Source organism: Oratosquilla oratoria, chromosome 9, assembly GCF_046742065.1.
Source record: "Oratosquilla oratoria isolate Oo_2021 chromosome 9, ASM4674206v1, whole genome shotgun sequence".
Classification (NCBI taxonomy): Eukaryota; Metazoa; Arthropoda; class Malacostraca; order Stomatopoda; family Squillidae; genus Oratosquilla; species Oratosquilla oratoria.
The window spans coordinates 48,633,972-48,653,971 of NC_134785.1; the positions used below are offsets into that span (position 1 = coordinate 48,633,972).

At 42.3% G+C, this 20,000-nt stretch overlaps 1 protein-coding gene across 5 annotated transcripts in view; it reads left to right on the forward strand.

Moving 5' to 3' along the window:
- Positions 1–7,147: 7,147 nt before the first annotated feature.
- Positions 7,148–20,000, forward strand: part of Nrx-1 (Neurexin 1) — a 994,895-nt gene continuing 982,042 nt past the window's right edge. For 3 of the 5 annotated variants that reach the window (XM_076190376.1, XM_076190373.1, XM_076190375.1), the window contains exon 1: positions 7,150–8,667. In XM_076190376.1, coding sequence (XP_076046491.1) covers positions 8,062–8,667 — 606 coding nt within the window. In that variant the 5' untranslated portion in view covers positions 7,150–8,061. Of the gene's footprint in view, positions 8,668–20,000 lie in introns of all 5 variants that reach the window. The other 2 variants (XM_076190377.1, XM_076190372.1) reach the window with 2 other exon arrangements.

Sequence of the window (20,000 nt, forward strand, 5' to 3'; positions counted from 1 at the left end):
CACACGCGCGCGCACACACACAGATACACACACATACACATAGCTTCCCTTCCCGTAAGATACAACTAGGTAAATACATTCACACACGCGCGCGCACACACACAGATACACACACACACACACACACACACACACACACACACACACACACGCCCGCTTCAGTACAAAGAAATATGAAAGTCAGGAATGAGGTCAAAGTCGAAAAAGACCGACGAGGAAATGGGAAATGAATGTGTATCAGCAAATGCAAAGGAGGAAAAGGATTTCTGAGTTTTAATCAGGGATGATCTGTCGCCTGATAGTCGCGTAAAGAGAATAACAAAACGCTTAATAATTTGTCGGAGAGAAAACGAGTGGAGATTCGTTACATGGAAGAGGACACGAGGGAAGCAAATCGTTCAAAAAACTGATCCGTCCCCGAAAGGAATGTGCAGCAGTGATGGAGTCACGCCGCCTTAAGAAAGACAAAGAAAGATGAAGTATAGAGGGCAAAGAAAGAGAAAAAAAATAAAGTAGAGGGTAAAGAAAATTAAATACAATGGTTAAAGAAAGAAAGAAAAATAGAATAAAAAGGATAAAGAAAGACACGAAGGGTAAATAAAAACAAAGGAAAATAAAGTACAAAGGGTGGTATAGGGTGAAAATAGAAGGACCAGGGAATACTTGCTGGTGTGGGATGAAGGAACAACAAGAGTTCACAGGAAAAAGTATAAAGAAAAAAAATGCAGGTCAACAGCACGATTGAATTTAGGGCAAAGATTGGTAAATGGAAGCTGGGGGACGGGACCCCATGAGCACAGCTCGAACCCCAGATCCTATAGATACAGAATAAACTCACAACAAAGCACACACACACACACACACACACACACACACACGACTTATGACGCAGTGGTAGAGTTCCCGCCCGCTTCTACTGCGGTTCGGGTTTGAATCCCGCCCAGGGCTGAAATAATTTCAGTATTGCTGCGCTGCGAGTCGTTACTCCAACTCTCGTGGGCGAGGCGGGGAGTTGGGTGTGTGTGTGCGTGCGTGCGTGTAAGGTCACAGCATTACCCATAGATCGGTCATATACAAGCTCTGAGCTGACAAACACGAGTCCAACACGTGATCCAAAACCATGGTGAATCACACATGTATACACAAAACAAAGGATTGTAATATTGGGGTGGGGGTGTACAAAAAAATAGGTGAGGGATCGTAGAAAACGGGGTGTGGGGGGGGGAGGTTAGCGTGACGGGCTGAAGTGAAGAGAGAAGCGACCCGGAGGTGGGGGGGAGGGGGGCGGAGGAAGAGATTGTGTTGTTGGAGGAGACCGTTGGCACCCAAGTACTTCGTGGTGACACTCACTCTCTCTCACTCTCTCTCTCTCTCTCTCTCTCTCTCTCTCTCTCTCTCTCTCTCTCTCTTTGTTTTGAGTTAACTGAATGATCCTTAAGCTCCTTAGTTTAAGAAGTGAGGGAAATGGTGTTCTCTCTCTCTCTATCTCTCTCATCTCTCTCCATTCCTCGTTATGGACAAAATCCTCCTGTCGATATATATATATATATATATATATATATATATATATATATATATATGTGTGTGGGTGGGTGCTCCAACGAAACCCATCATCCGGGGGATCGGCCTCTTGTTAGTATGGCTGCCGCCACACGATTTTATTCATCTGAAGGGATTTTTTTTTTATCTATTTATTTATTTATTTTGCCAGCGGGAAGAGAACAATAGAATAGGAACAACACGATGGAGCAACGGGCATGAAAGATGATTGGGATGAGGACGACGCGTGTGTGTGTGTGTGTGTATGGAGGGCGGGGAAAGAGGGAGGGACCGACGCCAGCCGTGGCTCTGGAAGGAACTGTCGGACTTCGGGAAGCTCTGGAAGGAACTCTGACTTTGGGACGAGGACGAGGAGGACGACGCTTGCCAAGACGTGGGAGGGAGGGAGGGAGGGACCGACTCCAGCCAGCCAGCCAGCCGTGGGAGGAACTCTCGGACTTCGGGAGGAGGAGGAGGAGGAGGAGGAGGAGGAGGAGAAGGAGGAGGAGGAGAAGGAGAAGGTTCCCTGGGGCCGCCACACGCGCCGTTCCGCCGTCCCTCGGCGCCTCCAGAGTGGGGAAATGTCCGTCCGTGACAATAAATATTGCCGCTCCTGCCGTCAGGTTCCACGTGAAGTTCCTTTGAAGTTCGTCGATCTTCAGGGCCACAGGGGAAAAAAATCTAAAGAATATAAGAAATGTATGAAAAACAACTAAAACGGAATACACAATGCATATAGAAAAAGATAAAGAATATATATAAAATGAACTTAATGCTATAATCAAACGTATAATTTCTAATCAAAACCCACAGCAAATACATGAGTAATAATAAATATTAAAAAGGTCTTCATCCCAATCATCTTTCTAAGTTACTTCCACGCTTTGTTTGATTTTTAAATAGTTTTTCTTTAATTGTTAATCACAAATTTTCTATATATTCTAATAGTTACTTTAACTTATTCTTAATTGTTAACTGAAAATTTTCAAAGTATTTGTTTCTTTTTCAACAACTTAAGTTTACTCTTAAGTTAATCGAAATTATACTTACCCTAATTGCTGGCGACCGCCCTGTTCCCTCCTCGTCCCGCGAAGTCTCCTCCCGAAGTCCTTCACTCCCGAAGTCCTTCACTCCCGAAGTCCTTCACTCCCTAAGTCCTTCACTCCCGAAGTCTCCTCCCGAAGTCCTTCACTCCCGAAGTCTCCTCCCGAAGTCCTTCACTCCCGAAGTCTCCTCCCGAAGTCTCCTCCCGAAGTCCTTCACTCCCGAAGTCTCCTCCCGAAGTCTCCTCCCGAAGTCTCCTCCCGAAGTCTCCTCCCGAAGTCTCCTCCCGAAGTCTCCTCCCGAAGTCTCCTCCCGAAGTCTCCTCACGAAGTCTCCTCCCGAAGTCTCCTCCCGAAGTCTCCTCCCGAAGTCTCCTCCCGAAGTCTCCTCCCGAAGTCCTTCACTCCCGAAGTCCTTCACTCCCGAAGTCCTTCACTCCCGAAGTCCTTCACTCCCGAAGTCTCCTCCCGAAGTCCTTCACTCCCGAAGTCCTTCACTCCCGAAGTCCTTCACTCCCGAAGTCTCCTCCCGAAGTCCTTCACTCCCGAAGTCTCCTCCCGAAGTCCTTCACTCCCGAAGTCCTTCACTCCCGAAGTCTCCTCCCGAAGTCCTTCACTCCCGAAGTCCTTCACTCCCGAAGTCTCCTCCCGAAGTCCTTCACTCCCGAAGTCTCCTCCCGAAGTCCTTCACTCCCGTCACGGACAATTGACACCATTTCAACAAACTCCACGACCTCGGCGGAACAAATGTCAAAGGCCCTCACCCCGCGATCCACAGCCTCGAAGAACCTAGACTTGTCTTCTTCACCTGTTTTCACACATATTGTTGTTGTTGTTGTTGGACTTAGTTTACCGGCGCTTCTATCCTTGTGAACATCCTTCGCGCCGCTCTCACGCGGTGTTGTCTTGTGCTGCACATATTGGCCTGGCTACTGCCATGACGAGTTTATTGGTGTTACTGGCAATAGTTTTTACCTGGTGTTACATATTTTAAAATAGTATTTATCGGCATTGTACAGCGCCATACCTTTCCCGAGCACCATGGATGATTTCGCCCACAAGTGGAATGAGGATGATGAGAAGTTCTTTCTTAAATTCAAGAAATTACAACTCAAAATAGTTAAATCTATTAGCGCAGTTGAATTTAACCAATATATATATATATATATATATATATAATATAAATTTATATGTATAAATATATATAAATTTGTATATATATACATATATTTATATATACATATATATATACATATATAGATTTATATGTAAATATATATAAATAAACTTATAAATATATATATATAAATCTATATAAATATATACATATATAAATCTATATGTATAAATATATATATACATATATAGATTTATATGTAAATATATATATATATATTTATAATATATATATATAAATCTATATAATATATACATATATAAATCTATATGTATAAATATATATATACATATACATATATATATACGTATATATATATATATATATATAGATTTATATATAAAGATTTATATATAAATATATATATATATTTATATATATAAATATAGATTATATATATATATATAGATTTATATATAGATTTATATATGATATATAGATTTATATATATAAATATATAGATTTATATATAAATATATATATATATAGATTTATATATAAATATATATATATATATATAAATATATAGATTTATATATAAATATATATAGAGATTTATAAATATATATATATATATATAATTATATATATATAAATTTTTATATATATATATATATTTATATAAATATATAGACTTATATATAAATATATATATATAGATTTATATATAAATTTATATATATTTATATAAATATAAAAATATATATATAGATTTATATATAAATCTATATATATATATATTATAAATATATATATATATAGATATTTATTTATATAAATATATATATATTTATATTTATATAAATATATATGTATATTTATATAAATATATATATATATATATAGATTTATATAAATATATATATATAGATTTATATAAATATATATATATAGATTTATATAAATATATATAGATTTATATATAAATATATATATATAGATTTATATATAAATATGTATAATATAGATTTATATATAAATATATTATATATATATATAAATATTTATATATATAAATATTTATTGGAGAGGGGGGTCGCCGATTTAATGAAGCGGCCTTGCTGTGGATGTGCTGTGTCTTGCGACACTGCTTCTGACCCAGGGCAGTGGACAAGGCGCAGGGATGACCCGTCATTCAGGAGGTGCTAAGAGGCAGGGTGGAGGGGTGTGGAGTGTATTCAGGGATGGAATGGGTGGGAATGATTTTACGCCTTTTTCTTTTTGGCTACCGCCCTTGTAAGGGGGAAAAGCCTTGGTATATGTATGTATGTATATATATATTTATATATAAATATATATATAGATTTATATAAATATATAATGTATATATAGATTTATATATAAATATATATATATTTATATAAATATAGATTTATATATATGAATATATTGATTTATATATATGTATATATATTATAGATTTATATATATATATATTATAGATTTATATATATAAATATATAGTTTTATATATATAGATATATATATATATATATATAGATTTACATATATAAGTATATATAAAGTTATATATATAATTATATAAATTTGTATATATATATAATTATAAATTTATGTATATGAATTTATATATGTGAATAATATATATATATATATGTATACACATACACGAATTTAAGCGGAAACTAGACATTGCGAGATACAAAGACGAGACACCACATGGGTAGCTCCCCTTCCCGTATGATAAAACCAGGGAAATACACACACACACACACACACACACACACACACACACACACACACACACACATACACGTGGCGCTGTGGTAAAGTTCCTGCCTGCCATTACGGCGGTCCGGGTTTGAATCCCGCCTAGGGCTGAAATAATTTCAGTATCGCTGCACTTTGAGCCGTTACTCCAACTCTCGTGACCGGAGAGTTGTGTGTGTGTGTGCGTGTAAGGTCACAGTATCACTCATAGAACGGTCATATGTGAGCTCTCTTCCGGGAGGGAAATAGCTGTCGATCACGAGTCCAAAACGTGATCCAAGACCATGGTGAATCACACACACACACACACACACACACACACACACACACACACACACACACACACACACACACACACACACACACACACACACACACACACACACAGCTGGTATACACAGTTTTTCCACACCGCCACAGCCTTGTGCTGCGAGGGCAGCCTTCACACTCGCTACTTGAAGCAGTTTTGGACTGGAAGGTCGCAACTGCGCAGTCGCGGTGGGGGGAGGGCGAGGGGAGGGCTGGAAGGGGGGGAGACTGCCAGAAGCACGATAGATTCGTGACGCAATAACCAGGGGACTTGACCATAATCGATGTTGTGTTTCTGTCAGAGGCCTGTGACGCATGCATTCTCTTCTGTTGTGTTTTATTTCCTTTGGTAGATGTGGCGGAAGGGAGTAGACGAGTAGATTTTGTGGTTGGCGATGAAGTGTACGACAGTCCTGTTGGTTCTGTATCCGTGTGTCTCTGCCTTGCGCTGGATGCCAGATGCACGATGACGCACCGTCGCGCTACGCTCCGAAAGCGATGATATGTAATGCTTTGTGATGCTGAGGTGCAATAATGCTGGGAGTCGGCGCCGTGGTAAGAGGTGCCTTAGTAGGTTAGTGATGCCTTGGGCCACCATAGCTCACTGGGTCAAGGTTCGTGTCCTTCTAAGGGGCCAAGTATCACGCGAGAGGTCCGGCTTTGTAGAATAATTTCCTTTTGTTTACCTTTTTCGCTGTGGGGGTCGGGGAGGGGGAGGGGTGAGGGAACCCGTGTACTCAGTTGTGCCAAAAAGGTCGACTGTGTTGTTCATGTGGTCGACCTGGCGATGCGTGTTATGCGGACATGATCATATGTGGTGTATGTGGTTTATCACGAACGCATGTACATGAGGAGTGTGTGTTCGAGGAATATGGAGTTGGAGTGGACGGGCTATAGTGTCGGTATGGGTAGTCGCTGGAGTGGGTGGAGTGTGGAAGGATGGGGTTGGGAGTAGGTTGTGTGTGTGTGTGTGGACTGTAGGTGGCCCGGTTGATCCACATGGAATGAGGCATGTCTCTTTCTCTCTCTCTCTCTCTCTCTCTCTCTCTCTCTCTCTCTCTCTCTCATTTCTCAGTTTTGGGATTTCCTAAGTGACGATGAGTCGGGAGGTGGGGTGGGCTGTTTTTTAGGCTGCAGGAAGCCTATGGTACTCAAGCCTCCAAGGAAATCGGGAAAGGGGGGGGGCTGGAGAGGGGGGGAAAGAGGGGGAGGGGTGGCTGTAGATGTGTTACATTCTCACTAAGACGCTGGGTTGCGCGATGGAACAGGAGGAGGAGGAGGAGGAGGTGGCGTGAGAAAGGGAGAGAGAGCAAGAGGAGAGAGCGGTGTCGGGAGGCAGGAGGAGGAGGTGGGGGTATGGAGTGAGTGTGGAAGGGGAGCGAAGGCCGGAAGGGGAGGAGGAAGAGGAGGAGGAGGAGGTGAGGAGGAGGAGGTTAGCATTTGGAGAGACGAGTCGATTGCACGCTCGCTCGTGTGGCAGCAGCCAGGCGGCCCGGCCAGTGTGTCTCAGGCGGCAGCGTCGGAAGGCAGCAGCCTCCTTCTACTTCTCGCGTTCTGCCTCTTCTCCAGCAGCCCCGACCCGCCAGTCCATCAGACCGTCCCCCTTTTCTTCCTCTCTCCCCAACATCCTGTCTTCCCCCCCTCTTCCTCCTCCTCCCCCCTCGTGGTGGTAGTCGCGCCCTCCTTCCCTTTCCTCCCCCCCCACCCCTCCGGTAGCAGTCCCAGGGGCGTGGTGGTGGTGGTGGTCCCCCCCTCCTCCTCCCCCAGTGGCTGTTGGTGGTGGTGGTGGTGGTGATCCGTGTAGTGGTGGTGGTGGTGGTGCTGGTTGGTGGGGGATACCGCTGCCCGAGAAGGAGTTGCGGTGGTGTTCGTGTTGGTGTTGGTGCCAATCGTGGTGGTGTGTGATTCTTCCTCCTTTCGTGCTGGTGTCGTTGGGGGAAGTGTTGGTGGTGGTGGTGATTGTGGTAAAGGAGTGCCTACTACGGTTGATGGTGAAAATGCGGTGGTGATAGTCGAGGGAGTGCAGTGATAAGCAAAAGTAATAGACGAGGAGGAGGGAGACAGAAGAAGAAGAAGGAAAGAGGAGGATACAGAGGAATACAGGAAAGAGAAGGATAAGAAATAGTTAAAAGAGCACAGCGAGTGATATTATCTTTCTCACGCATTTGTGAGCGTGTGTAACAGCTCACCTCGCCTCCCTCCCTCCCTCCCCTCTCCCTCCCAACCCTTTCCCTCCTCCTCCTGCAGCAGGTGACCGCCGCCATGGGGCAACGCCGCCGCCTGCAGCTGGTGCTGGGGGCGCTGGTAGCTCTCCTGGTGCCCTTGTGGCCCACCTTCGGGTTCATCCTCGAAGGATCACACAACTCCTTCGCGCAGTTCCCGAGGTGGACTCCCGGGCCCAACGGCTCCCTCGAACTCGAATTCAAGACCCGGGAGCCGAACGGGCTCCTGATGTACACGGACGACGGCGGTTCCTACGAGTTCTTCGAGCTCAAGCTCGTGGACGGCGCCGCCCGGCTGCGCTACAACCTGGGCGGGGGCGCCCGGATGGTCAGCGTGGGCCAAGGGCTGAACGATGGCCGCTGGCACAAAGTCCGCGTCTCCCGGATCTTCGACAAGACCACCCTCACCGTCGACGACCTCACCGACTTCAAGATCACCAAGTCGGTCGACCGCGAGTTCGGGTCGCCAGCCACGAACTCGATGGTCTTCGTCGGGGGACTTCCGGAGGAGGTGGTCAGGAGACCCGAGCGGGCGCTCACCCTCCCCGTGGTCATCCTCGAACCCAGGTTTACGGGCCAGGTGGGCCAGGTGGTCTATCGAGGCCCCAACGGGATTCCCATCGTGCAGGATATGACAGCTAGCCAGGTGAGTTTCTCTTGCCAACTCCTCATCACTACCGTCATTGCCCCTTCCCCCCCCCCAAAAAAAAAAAAAAAAAAAAAAATAACATAAACTAAAGTAGCACAGGTATAAGCCGTTGTTAATATTACAATACGGCCAAACTACCCTTATCACTGCAAGGATAATAATTAACATATATATATATATATATATATATATATATATATATATATATATATTCAGAATACGTTCATCCTCGGACGCATGGGTTATGGGTTCGAACTGAGGCCATGCGCCCTCGTGTTTCTCCTTGTCCTCCTCGGTGTTGTTTACTTCGAGTTGAGCGCCACCTGCTCCTCTGTCAAGGGTGACTGAAATATTGGGCCACACTCGGTTCAGGCTTCTTTCTTCCAGAGTCCGACGTTTAGACGATGTTGTGGTACATAGTCGAACGTTGTTTTTTTTTTTTTCTAATAACTCATCTAGGATGATGGTCTCTAGACTGTTAGCACATTTCCAGATCAGCTGATACGTTTCTAGTTTCTAGTTTGGTGTGAGTAGATATATGGTTGCTAGGATCAATGTGTGTTGTGATCTAGACACTCATCTAGACCACGTAATGATTTGCCCATCTTGTCATGGGCTGCATTTTAGTGAAGAAGGGTTTGGCATACCGTAGATTGGTCAGGGCGACTGTTGACAGGACAGTTCTGAGTAGGTTATCAATTATATACATACCGTTCATATCGCTACACACACACGTACAAGTACACACAAACGCACGCACACACACACACACACACACACACACACACACACACACACACACACACACACACACACACACACACACACACACGGCCCCGTGGCGGATTGGTAAGGCACTGGCCTCACAAGCCGGAGAACCGGGGTTCGATTCCCCGGCCGGGCGGAGACAAGTTGGGTTTGTCTCCTTTCACGTGTAGCCCCTGTTCACCTAGCAGCGAGTAGGTACGGGACGTTAGTCAAGGAGTTGTGACCTTGCATTCCCGGTGTGTGGAGTGTGAGTGGTCTCAGACCTACCCAGAGATCTGCTAATAATGAGCTCTGAGCTCACTGCCGTAGGGTGGTGTCTGGCTGTCTCGAAAAGAGGCTGCAGCAGATCCGAGGTGAATACACACACACACACACACACACACAAGGCGATTGGCAGCGGTGGAAAGGTGCTCTTATAAAAAATGATCTATTTCGTTGTTGTGGGATACCATTGGACCTATTATGGTAGCAGGAAAATAACTGAATAATTGAATCCCAATAATGACAAGGGTTGCGATCCACTGTAATAGATTTAGGAAGATTTTTTATTTATTTTTTTATTTTTTTAATGCAAACACGTTAGAGCCAGAGGATTAGAAAAAATAATCGCGATACGTCAGTCGCCTTTTGGAACCAGTTATAAAAGACCGTGAGAGTTTTTATCATATGAAGAGAAAGACTGAAGAAAATTTATGTATGAAGGAAGTGAAACATAAATGACGGGGGGAAACTAGCCAATAGGAAATCAGGGATTTATCCGAGGACATAAGCAATGTGTGTAGAATATGAGGAGCACAATGGTTTTCTCATAAATCCAAGACAACATATTTAGAATATCTATTACATAAAGTATATGGGACTCCACGCCGAGTAGAAAACTGAAATTGACCAACTTGAGAGATAAAGATAAGGATAAACAAAGCCAGAGGTAGAGATACTAAGGTTAAATCGAATATTGAATATTAAGTAGTTGATGGGGCAATAAAAGTGGACGAAAAGGTTATATTCAAAGAGGTCATACTACAACAAAAGAAAGAATATGAGAATGTGATTTAGAATCGGTCTAGTTAGAAATAAACGATCATTTGAAGGCAAATTAACCAGTCAAGACCAAGTTAGCTAATAATGTTGATGTCCAGTTTGGATTTGGTAAATGCAGACTTTGTGAAGATGGGATATAAAAGACAAAAGGAAAGTTATAACAGCAATGAGGAATAAGAACATGATAACGGAGGAGATTGCAAGAGACCATAAGGTCTACATTAGGTAGTTCCATGTCTATTACCACTTGTCATCCCTATCCATAAAGAACAACCAATAGTTTCGGCGCTCACTAGATGGTTACTAAGTCTATTCCATTCGTTGACTAATGTTGGTAAACCAGTTTTTGCCTATTTCCTTCTTAAACATAAATTTTTCCAAATTAAATCCATTACTATGAGTTCTGTCCTGCTGTCTCAATGTGACGTCTTTGCCTACGTTACCCTTGTTAAAGCCCTTGACCCATATGAATACCTCTATTAGATCGCCCCCGCACTCTTCATCTTTTAGGAGAGTGTAGCTTAAAATGCCTCAGCCGGTCTTCATATGGTAAATTTCTAAGCCCTTATATCATTTTGGTCATTCTCCTCTGTACTGATTTTAGTGAATTAATATCCATTCTATAGGACGGAGACCAGAAATGTATCACATAGTCAAGGATGGGTCTGATTATCGCCAAAAAGAGTTTAATGATTATCTCTGCACTTTTGCTTGTAACCGTCCTAACAATAAATCCTAATGACCTGATTAGCCTTATTCCTGGCACTAATGCACTGTTTCCTGGATTCAAGGTCCACACTCAAAACCACAAGTCCTTTCCATATTCTGTTTTCCTTAATGTGGGGTTATCTAAGCCATACCTGTTTGCTGGATTGCGTAAACCTACGTTGAACATGCTGCACTTTGAAATGTTGAAGTTCATGTACCACTTCTCCGACCACGCAAACAGTATATTAAGAGCCTATAGTATCCCAGTATCTTCCCCGGCCTGGGTGAAGGTAGCGTCGAGGCAATAGATATGAAATTTATAAGTAGAATAAATGAGACTTGGGATATCATATATCCTTCCCACCCACGACAAGGGCATGGAACGAAGCTGAGCAACAAATTTTTTATCGGGTATGATTTCACTATTGTCACTGCTCAATCCTTTTCTTGTTGGAAAGAATTGAACTAAATGTGAATAAAGTTCTAATGGGAGGTACGAGAAGGAAGTGGAAGTAAGTATTCTTGGAGTGATGCTATGTTTAGTGGCCCAGTGGGTTGAAGGTACGGCAAAATCTAGAGGAGACGACACACCAGCGAGATTGGATTTACTGCTTACCAATGAATTGTATATAACTGATGTTCAAAAATGCATGTGCCCCACCGGACACATGCATTTGAGAGATGTAGTGAGATGAAGTATATAAACAAAACCGATAAAACTTTGAGAAGACTAATTTTACAGATTTGAGGAAATTCTTTGAAGAAATAAGAAATAATTTTAAAACGGAGAACAAAGAAAAAGGGGAAATATCTTTAAACTTCTTCAACTTAGGCTTGGGGAAAGTTGCAAAAAAAGGGTTAGTGGGAGGAGAATTAGAAAAAATTGATTGCTTTAACAGAAGTTGCAAGACAGAAAAAAATGAGGAATACGGCATGGGGGAAATGGAGAGAAACAAGGAACAGTAGAACATGGGACTTAATGAGTACTCAAGAATCCGAAAATGGGAAGAAATTGAAAGAAAAGTATAATTTACAAACGTGGCAATGAACCTATACTGCTTTACACTGCAATAGTCACAAGAAACTACACATCTTTGAGGAAGTTTGCATTCCACAACACACACCATTCCATTAACACTCGAGTTCCAACAGGCGTTTCGGACGCACGTGTGTGGTCCTCGTAGACAATATCGCTCTTAGCAGCAGCCTGAGGTCAGCCTGATGACCTCGCCTCACTAGACTTAAGTGATACAATGTTAAGCCCTCCATTGCACCGTCCCAACAATTCAAATTGAAACGAGGGTGCGGTTACCCAGCAACCTAAGCAACCAACGGCGTGGAGAAAGTGAGATAGTGATCACCACAGGCCAACACGCTGGGGGCGGGGCGGTGTTGACCCTCCGTACTGACCTGACACCATCCCTCTCAGTCTACATCCCCAAGGGAATTAGACTTAGTAAGGTCGAATCTCCCGGTTCCTGCCTACAACAATATGCAGCGAACGCGCACCAACGAAAAACCTGACCTTACCTTCACTTGTAAGGTCCTGGTCACCCGGTCATCGACACAGCGAGTGGTCATCACAAGGGGAAGATCAACATCAACGCCCTCGGGCACTACACGCCGATGTCGAACCAGCTCTAAAATTGTAACAAATTGTAGATTGTTAGTGTGCCTATGCATAGCTGTTGAATTACTAAACCGTTTATTATTGTTATCATTATTATTATTGATATTAATATCATGTTATTGATAATATATTATTATTAATATTTATTAATGTTATTAATATTATTGATATTAATATTATCATCATTATCATCATCAACAACATACAGACACGTTAGGCATTTTAGTACAGCACAATAAGTCCGTCATATAAAGACAAAGTCCCACCACTCCAGAGACTAGTTGCGCTAGTAACCATCTTTCTAACTCCAGATTATTTTGTATTAAAACTCAGCTTTCTCATGTATACATCATTTTCCCGATTGTGTGTGTATATATATATATATATATATATATATATATATATATATATATAATATGGATTAGAGGACCTTTAAGGAACAATCATTTGGGACCTCTACACTACTCGAATGAAATTCGAAATTGTAGTGTTTCACTAACACTCTTGCACTCTTAGAAGGGAGGAGGAGTGGTGTTACGCGCCCTCAAATCTCCCCAGGACTGGACAGAGCGCCTTCTGTTTCACATGTGGCGGGATCGTACCCTTCCTCCTCGTCTTGTATTCGTGCAAGGACGGTGCTTGCGACCACCGCATTATTGGAGGGGGGGGGGATACTTACCCGTGTTGGAGGGAACAAACGTATACAAGAACAAACACGTGTATTAGTATGTTTACGTGTATCCATGTGTAGTGTATACGTGTTTTGTGTATCAAAGGTGTTCCTGTTTGTTTAGGTTTGCGTTACGGGCGAGTTCCGTTCGTTCCCCTTAAGCGGCCCGTACACGATTAATTATATTGCGCAATTTCATTGTCAATTCAGAGTATTGACAACGAAATTGCGCAATATAATTGATCGTGTATGGGCCGCTTTAGATTCACTTTTCAGTTGAGATATTTGTCTTTGATTTGCAATAGCAATTGCCGGGAAAATAGTCAGAATAGGCTGTGACGATGACATCTTTATTAAAAGTACAACATTTCGTTCGCTGGAGTTTTGTCATGTACATAGACGCGGAGTGCGATATCTAAGCTTTCTATACATCTCAGAACGGATGGGAAAGGGACGCTTGGACAGGGCATCCCACGGAGCGCCACTTAACGTCTTTCTAAGTACAGGAATTAAATGGATCAAAGGGGGTTGCAGTATTGGACATGACTATGTTTTGTTCTATAGTGTTTGATGTCTTAATATCCCTTCCTCATCCATCACGTGATTCATAAATGGCTTCGAGGTCGTATTCTGCGTCTATATACTCAAAAGAAACTTTAACTAGCGAAACGTTGTGCAATGAAGGTTTCATTCTCACATGTGTGTACTCTATATTTGTCTGTTTGATTTGAGAAACTAAGTCTTTGGCAAATAGGCGTTGATAGTTAATTTAGGTGTTTCTTTCGCGTTGTTGTTGACGCATTCTCAAGATCTGAGAGACGTTGAGTCATGTGCCTGCACGAAGATAGACAACGCCGTCAACGCCAATTTATGTCACCGGAAAATCCAAGGCAGACTACTCCTTCACGCTCTGGAGTGTCTGGAGTCACTCCATCTACGTACAGAACTCCTAAAGGAGTAAATAGTATTACTTTCAACTATAAACACTCCACATAACATCAAGAGATACGTAGAGAACGTTAGATCAACTGTTTAGTCCATCCGGGACGATTTGTCCCTTCACACGACGCGGAACCGCTGTTCACGTACGTTCCATCCCCGCTGGTCGGGTAATCGGAAACGTGCTGCTCTCTCATTCGCTCGGTTGTGGGTTCGAATCCCGCAATCCTCTTCGATATCCAGCAGTAACTATGCATTACCTGCCCCAATAGTTCCCTATAAACGCATAATAGGGCCAATGTGACGGCTTCGGCCGCAGCTACTCAGCGCCTCCTGGCGTAGGCTTCTCACCACCTCAACTTTGAGACCAACTTTAAGGATATAATAAATGCAGATATTGCTGTATTCTTTATTGAGAAGTAAACACACACACACACGCACACGTACACATGTATTAAATCAAAGCGTGTAATATAATTCACATCTCCAAAAATCATATCGTCAATGTCGTTTGAAATCTCAAAATGCTTTACTGAAGTTATACTTGTTCATCAGCACACACATATTCACATATATACATTACATATGTGTAAATCCACTGGAATGTTTCGCCTCGTAAGGACATAATGAATAGGAAAAGGTTAATATATTCTGTCGCTCAGAAATGGAGAGGATGGCACTTTTTATGTAATAATAATAATAACAATAATGATAATGATAATAATAGTAAATAAATATATAAAGAAAATAGATAAAAATGAAATAGGCATATACGGCCACATATCTCATCTTTACACTTTTGGATCTTTCTCCTCTGTGCCCTCTCGTTTCTTGCGCCACCGTTTCTTTGCCCTCGTCCTTTCTCCTCCTTTCTCCCTTCCCCCTCCGCTCCAGATCTCTTCTTTCACCCACACCTCCTGTTTCACAAGCAAGTGAGTGGCATTTGCTCATAACAGGAAAAAGAAGAATCGAGTTTGCTGCAGCGATATCCTGGTTAGGGAGTAAGTCCTTGTTTGAGTTTTAGGCAAGAGTTCCTGTAGTCATTGTTCACAAGTGTTTGTTTTGCGCGATGAGTTTTCCCGATGGATGTTGCTTCCAGTTTCCAGTTCTTTTGTACTCTAGGCCTACGCTGGAATGCCCCGGGTCCCTCATAGGAGGGAGGGAAGGGGGGCTCTACTCTTGTAGCGATCTGGAAACTTGCCCAGAAATGTGATTCTCAACTTCTGCCTCCCTCCCCCTCCCTCTCTCTCTCTGTCCCCCCTTCTCTCTTCGTCTATCTTTTTATCTCTCACTCTGTCTTCGTCTCTGTCTCTTTATCTCTCTTCGTCTCTTTGTCCGACTGAGTTAGATATTTATTTTTTATTTCATCTGTGTTGTTTAAGAGAAAGCAGTGTCCCGTAGGCTGAAGAATCTTTGTAATTGTAGTTTGACGAAAGATCACCAGATTCAACCAGAATGTCTCAAGTTCCCCCGCCCTCTGGAAACCCCAAATCCAGCCCCAGCCAGACACCCAGATTAAGAATCCCTAACTTAGGGCGTCAGGGCATTAAACCAGTTTCGTTGTTTTGATGCTAGTTAACAAGGTTCAAATCTCGCACTCTCTGCAGTGATGTTAAGGTTTATTCTTCTTCTGTTCGAAAGAAGGTTAAGAAAAAAAAAGTGAGGAGTCTACACCAGGAGCCTCTGAGTGGCCATGGCCGAAGCCGTCACCTTTGCCCTGTATGCCCTATGGGGATGATTGGGACTGGTAACTATAATCACTGGTGGGAATCGAAGAAGAGTTGTGCGGGATTCGAACCTACAACTAGGCGAACGCGAGACCAGCACACTTCCGATGACGCCATCAGCACAAAGGGATCAATTCTGAAGATTTCTGTCTTCTGTTGTTGGGTTTCAGCGTCTTCGGTCCTCACGAAGAACTCTTCCAAGAAATGAACGAGCACTATGTGGGAAGTGAGAAACCCCTGGTAAGGGAAAGCCCTGTCAGTGGCAGCAAACAGCTGGATTTTTAAAACCGACATCGGGTTGCCTCCCCGCCTGACCAGGGCTGTCGGGAACCAACGCAGCAAGCTCGCAGCGGCACCCAGGAATCGAACTTACGACCACCCGCTTATGAGACCGACACGATACCCACTGTACTCTCGGGTGGTCTTCTCCAGAAGAATGTTGTCCTCAAAGTAGTAAATGTTTGCGAATGTGTCCCCATGTGACGCCCCGATGATTACGTCATCAATCTAATAACAGTGTTCCTTTGATGTCTCTGAAGGAGTGTGTCCTTATCTGAGGGGAACTCTCCCCCCTTCCCCCTTCCCCCCTTCCTCCGGGGGAGGAGTTTCAGGATGATGGGTGTGGGGTTGTGACGGGGAGATGGGGGCTAGTTATCAATATTATTTATCTATAATTTGTTTATCTATTTATCATTATATATTCACGTCCGACCTAGTTATGTACCAAAAGGTCTTCTGTCGGCATGCTCCTCCTTTGTAATCCTTTGTAATCATGTTCCTAACGAGCTGGAACTAGTTTTGCAGATCCATCCAAATGGATGACGGAAATACTCCCAAATGCATGATGGAATACTCCCAAATGGATGACGGACAGATTGAAACATGAAATCGGAATGAAAAGAGGACTTTACGTTAAAATAAAAAACGGGGAAACACACCTTAGATCAAGATATAACGAAATGGCAAAGCTGGTTAAAAAGAATACACGTACAGCGAAACGTAATTATGAAATTAAGGTTGCCAGTGAAGCAAGATCCAACTCAAAGGGTGTCTTTCATCTCTATAGAACAAAAAACAAAGAAAGAATAGGACCAATTAAAAACGATGAAAATGTCATTATAGAATCGGAGGAAAAATGAATGAGGAATTTACCAATTATTTTCTTTCGGTGTTTATTTATGAGATGTTAGATAAAGTACCTGACTGCAATCCGATTTTCAGAAGGGATGAAGAGAGTAGTCTAATATTAGCATCAGTAAATAAAAAGTAGTCAAGAATATTGAAAGACTTAAAGCTACAAAATCCCCGAGACCAGACGAAATTTTTTCAAGAGTGCTTAAGGAATGTAAATTTGAAATCTGCGACTAGTTAACTGAAATATTCAATAAATCGGTAGACACTGGTTTTGTGCCTATTGCTTGGAGGCAGGCAAACGTTGCTCCTGTTTTTAAGAAGGGAGATAGATCGTCTATATGCAACTACAGGCCAATCAGTTTGACATCGGTTATAGGAAAAATGCTTGAATCAGTAATAGTAAATAAATTCAGAGAACATATCGAAAGACATAATTCGCGATTCACAGCATGGTTTCTCCAAGGGTAAGTCATGTGTGACTAATCTTCTATCCTTTTACACTAAAGTATATAAGGCGTCAGATAACAATGATAATTACGATGTTATTTACCTTGACTTTAGCAAAGCGTTCGACAAGGTGCCACACCAGAGACTACTAAATAAAATCAAAGCGCATGGCATAGGAGGAAAAGTGTTAGAATGGATTAGAGCTTGGATTAGTAACAGAAAACAGCGGGTCACCATAAATGGAGTAAAATCTAGGTGGGGCAATGTTACTAGTGGGGTCCCCCAGGGCTCGGTTTTGGGTCCCTTGTTGTTCATTATGTACATAAACGACTTAGACGATGGGATAAATAGTGATGTTAGTAAGTTTGCGGACGACACTAAAATAGGACGCCAAATTAGGTCAGGAGACGACGCAGAGATTCTGCAGGATGATCTTAACAAATTGTTCACATGGTCGGTGAAATGGCAAATGAACTTCAATATCTCTAAATGTAGCGTGTTAAACGTAGGGCTACACAATCCCGAAAATAGATACAGCTTAGATAACACGCTTTTAGAGAAAACTGAGTGCGAGAGAGACTTGGGAGTTCTAGTGAGTCCGGACCTTAAAACCAGGAAACAGCGCATTAGCGCCAGAAATAAAGCAAACAAAGCATTAGGTTTCATTGCCAGGACAGTAACAAATAGAAGTGCAGAGGTAATTATCAAACTCTAGCGATAGTTAGACCCATCCTTGACTATGCGGTACATTTTTGGTCTCCGTTCTATAGAATGGACATCAGTTCACTAGAATCAGTACAGAGAAAAATGACCAAAATGATACATGAACTCAGAAATTTGCCTTACGAAGAGAGGCACCTTAACTTACACTCTCTGGAAAGACGCAGTGCGGGGTGATGTAATAGAGGTGTTCAAGTGGATCAAAGGCTATAACAAGGGTGATGCAAACAAGGTCATCATAATAAAACAACAGGGCAGGACTCGCAGTGATGGTTTTAAACTGGACAAATACTAGATTTAAGAAGGAAATATGCAAGAATTGGTTTACTAACAGGGTGGTCGACGAATGCAATAGACTTAGTAACCATGTAGTAAGCGCTAAAACTATAAGTTGTTGTAAGAAACGATTAGACAACTTTATGGATGGGGATGACAGGTGGTGATGGATACGGAGCTGCGTAGTGTAGGCCTTACGGTCTCTTGCAGTCTCCTTCATTCTTATGTTCTTATGTTCATAAGGCTCTGTTCACACTAGCGGTTTCAACCGCCGCGGTTCAATTGCAATGTGCAGTGGAGGCGTTCGCACACAACCGCACAGTTTTTCCTTGAAAATGCGGTACCGCCACGGTTTCCGCGCGGTTCACACCGCTAGTGTGAACTAGAGAGAGAAATTTCTAATTTTATTCTTTATATATATATTTATTTTTGTTTCTATATATATATATATATATATATATATATATATATATTTCATTAAGAATGATGGATAATTGTGCATTTATTTATTTATTTATTTATTTTGCATTTTCCATATGTCTTACCATGGACTCGTATTCATTTGAAAGGAGGTTTATGACTTCCCTGTAGGTGGTCATGTTTGCTATATCACGATTTCAGGTTCAAGACCCTTCTTCAGTACCTCTTAGGAATGTTCTTTCTGGTCAGGATAAGAATTATTCCAGTGTCATGTTTAATTATTTTACTTTACTTAAATTTCTATGCTTCCTCGTCATTGGAAGAGGTTACCTGGTAACTCAGGCAGTGATGAAATGTCACGTGCTAGGGGAAGTATCTGACTTCGTGTTGTGACAAAATGTCCTGTGCTTGGGATTGTGCCGCCGCCTTTCATATCATCTGACATAAGGAGCCCCTAAAAATAATGAGAAGTCCATGGCACATCGCTAGAAAGAAGCATCCTCAAAGAAAACTCCGAGATTTTGGAAACATGTACAGATGACAGACGCCTCCCAATTTTAGAAGCACTATACATTAAAGAGTGGAGCCCAAATCTGAACATACGAGCAGATGACCTTAGGGCTCAACCAAGCAAGAGACAAATCGCCTCAAATCCAAGCATAAGACGTAACCCCACAAGTCAAAGCCCGAGACAAAAAAACAAACAAAAAAAAAACACAATCCCAAGCACAGGAAATTAATACACACACACACACACACACACACACACACACACATATATATATATATATATATATATATATATATATATATAATGTGTGTGTGTGTGTATATCCGATAACTTTTATGA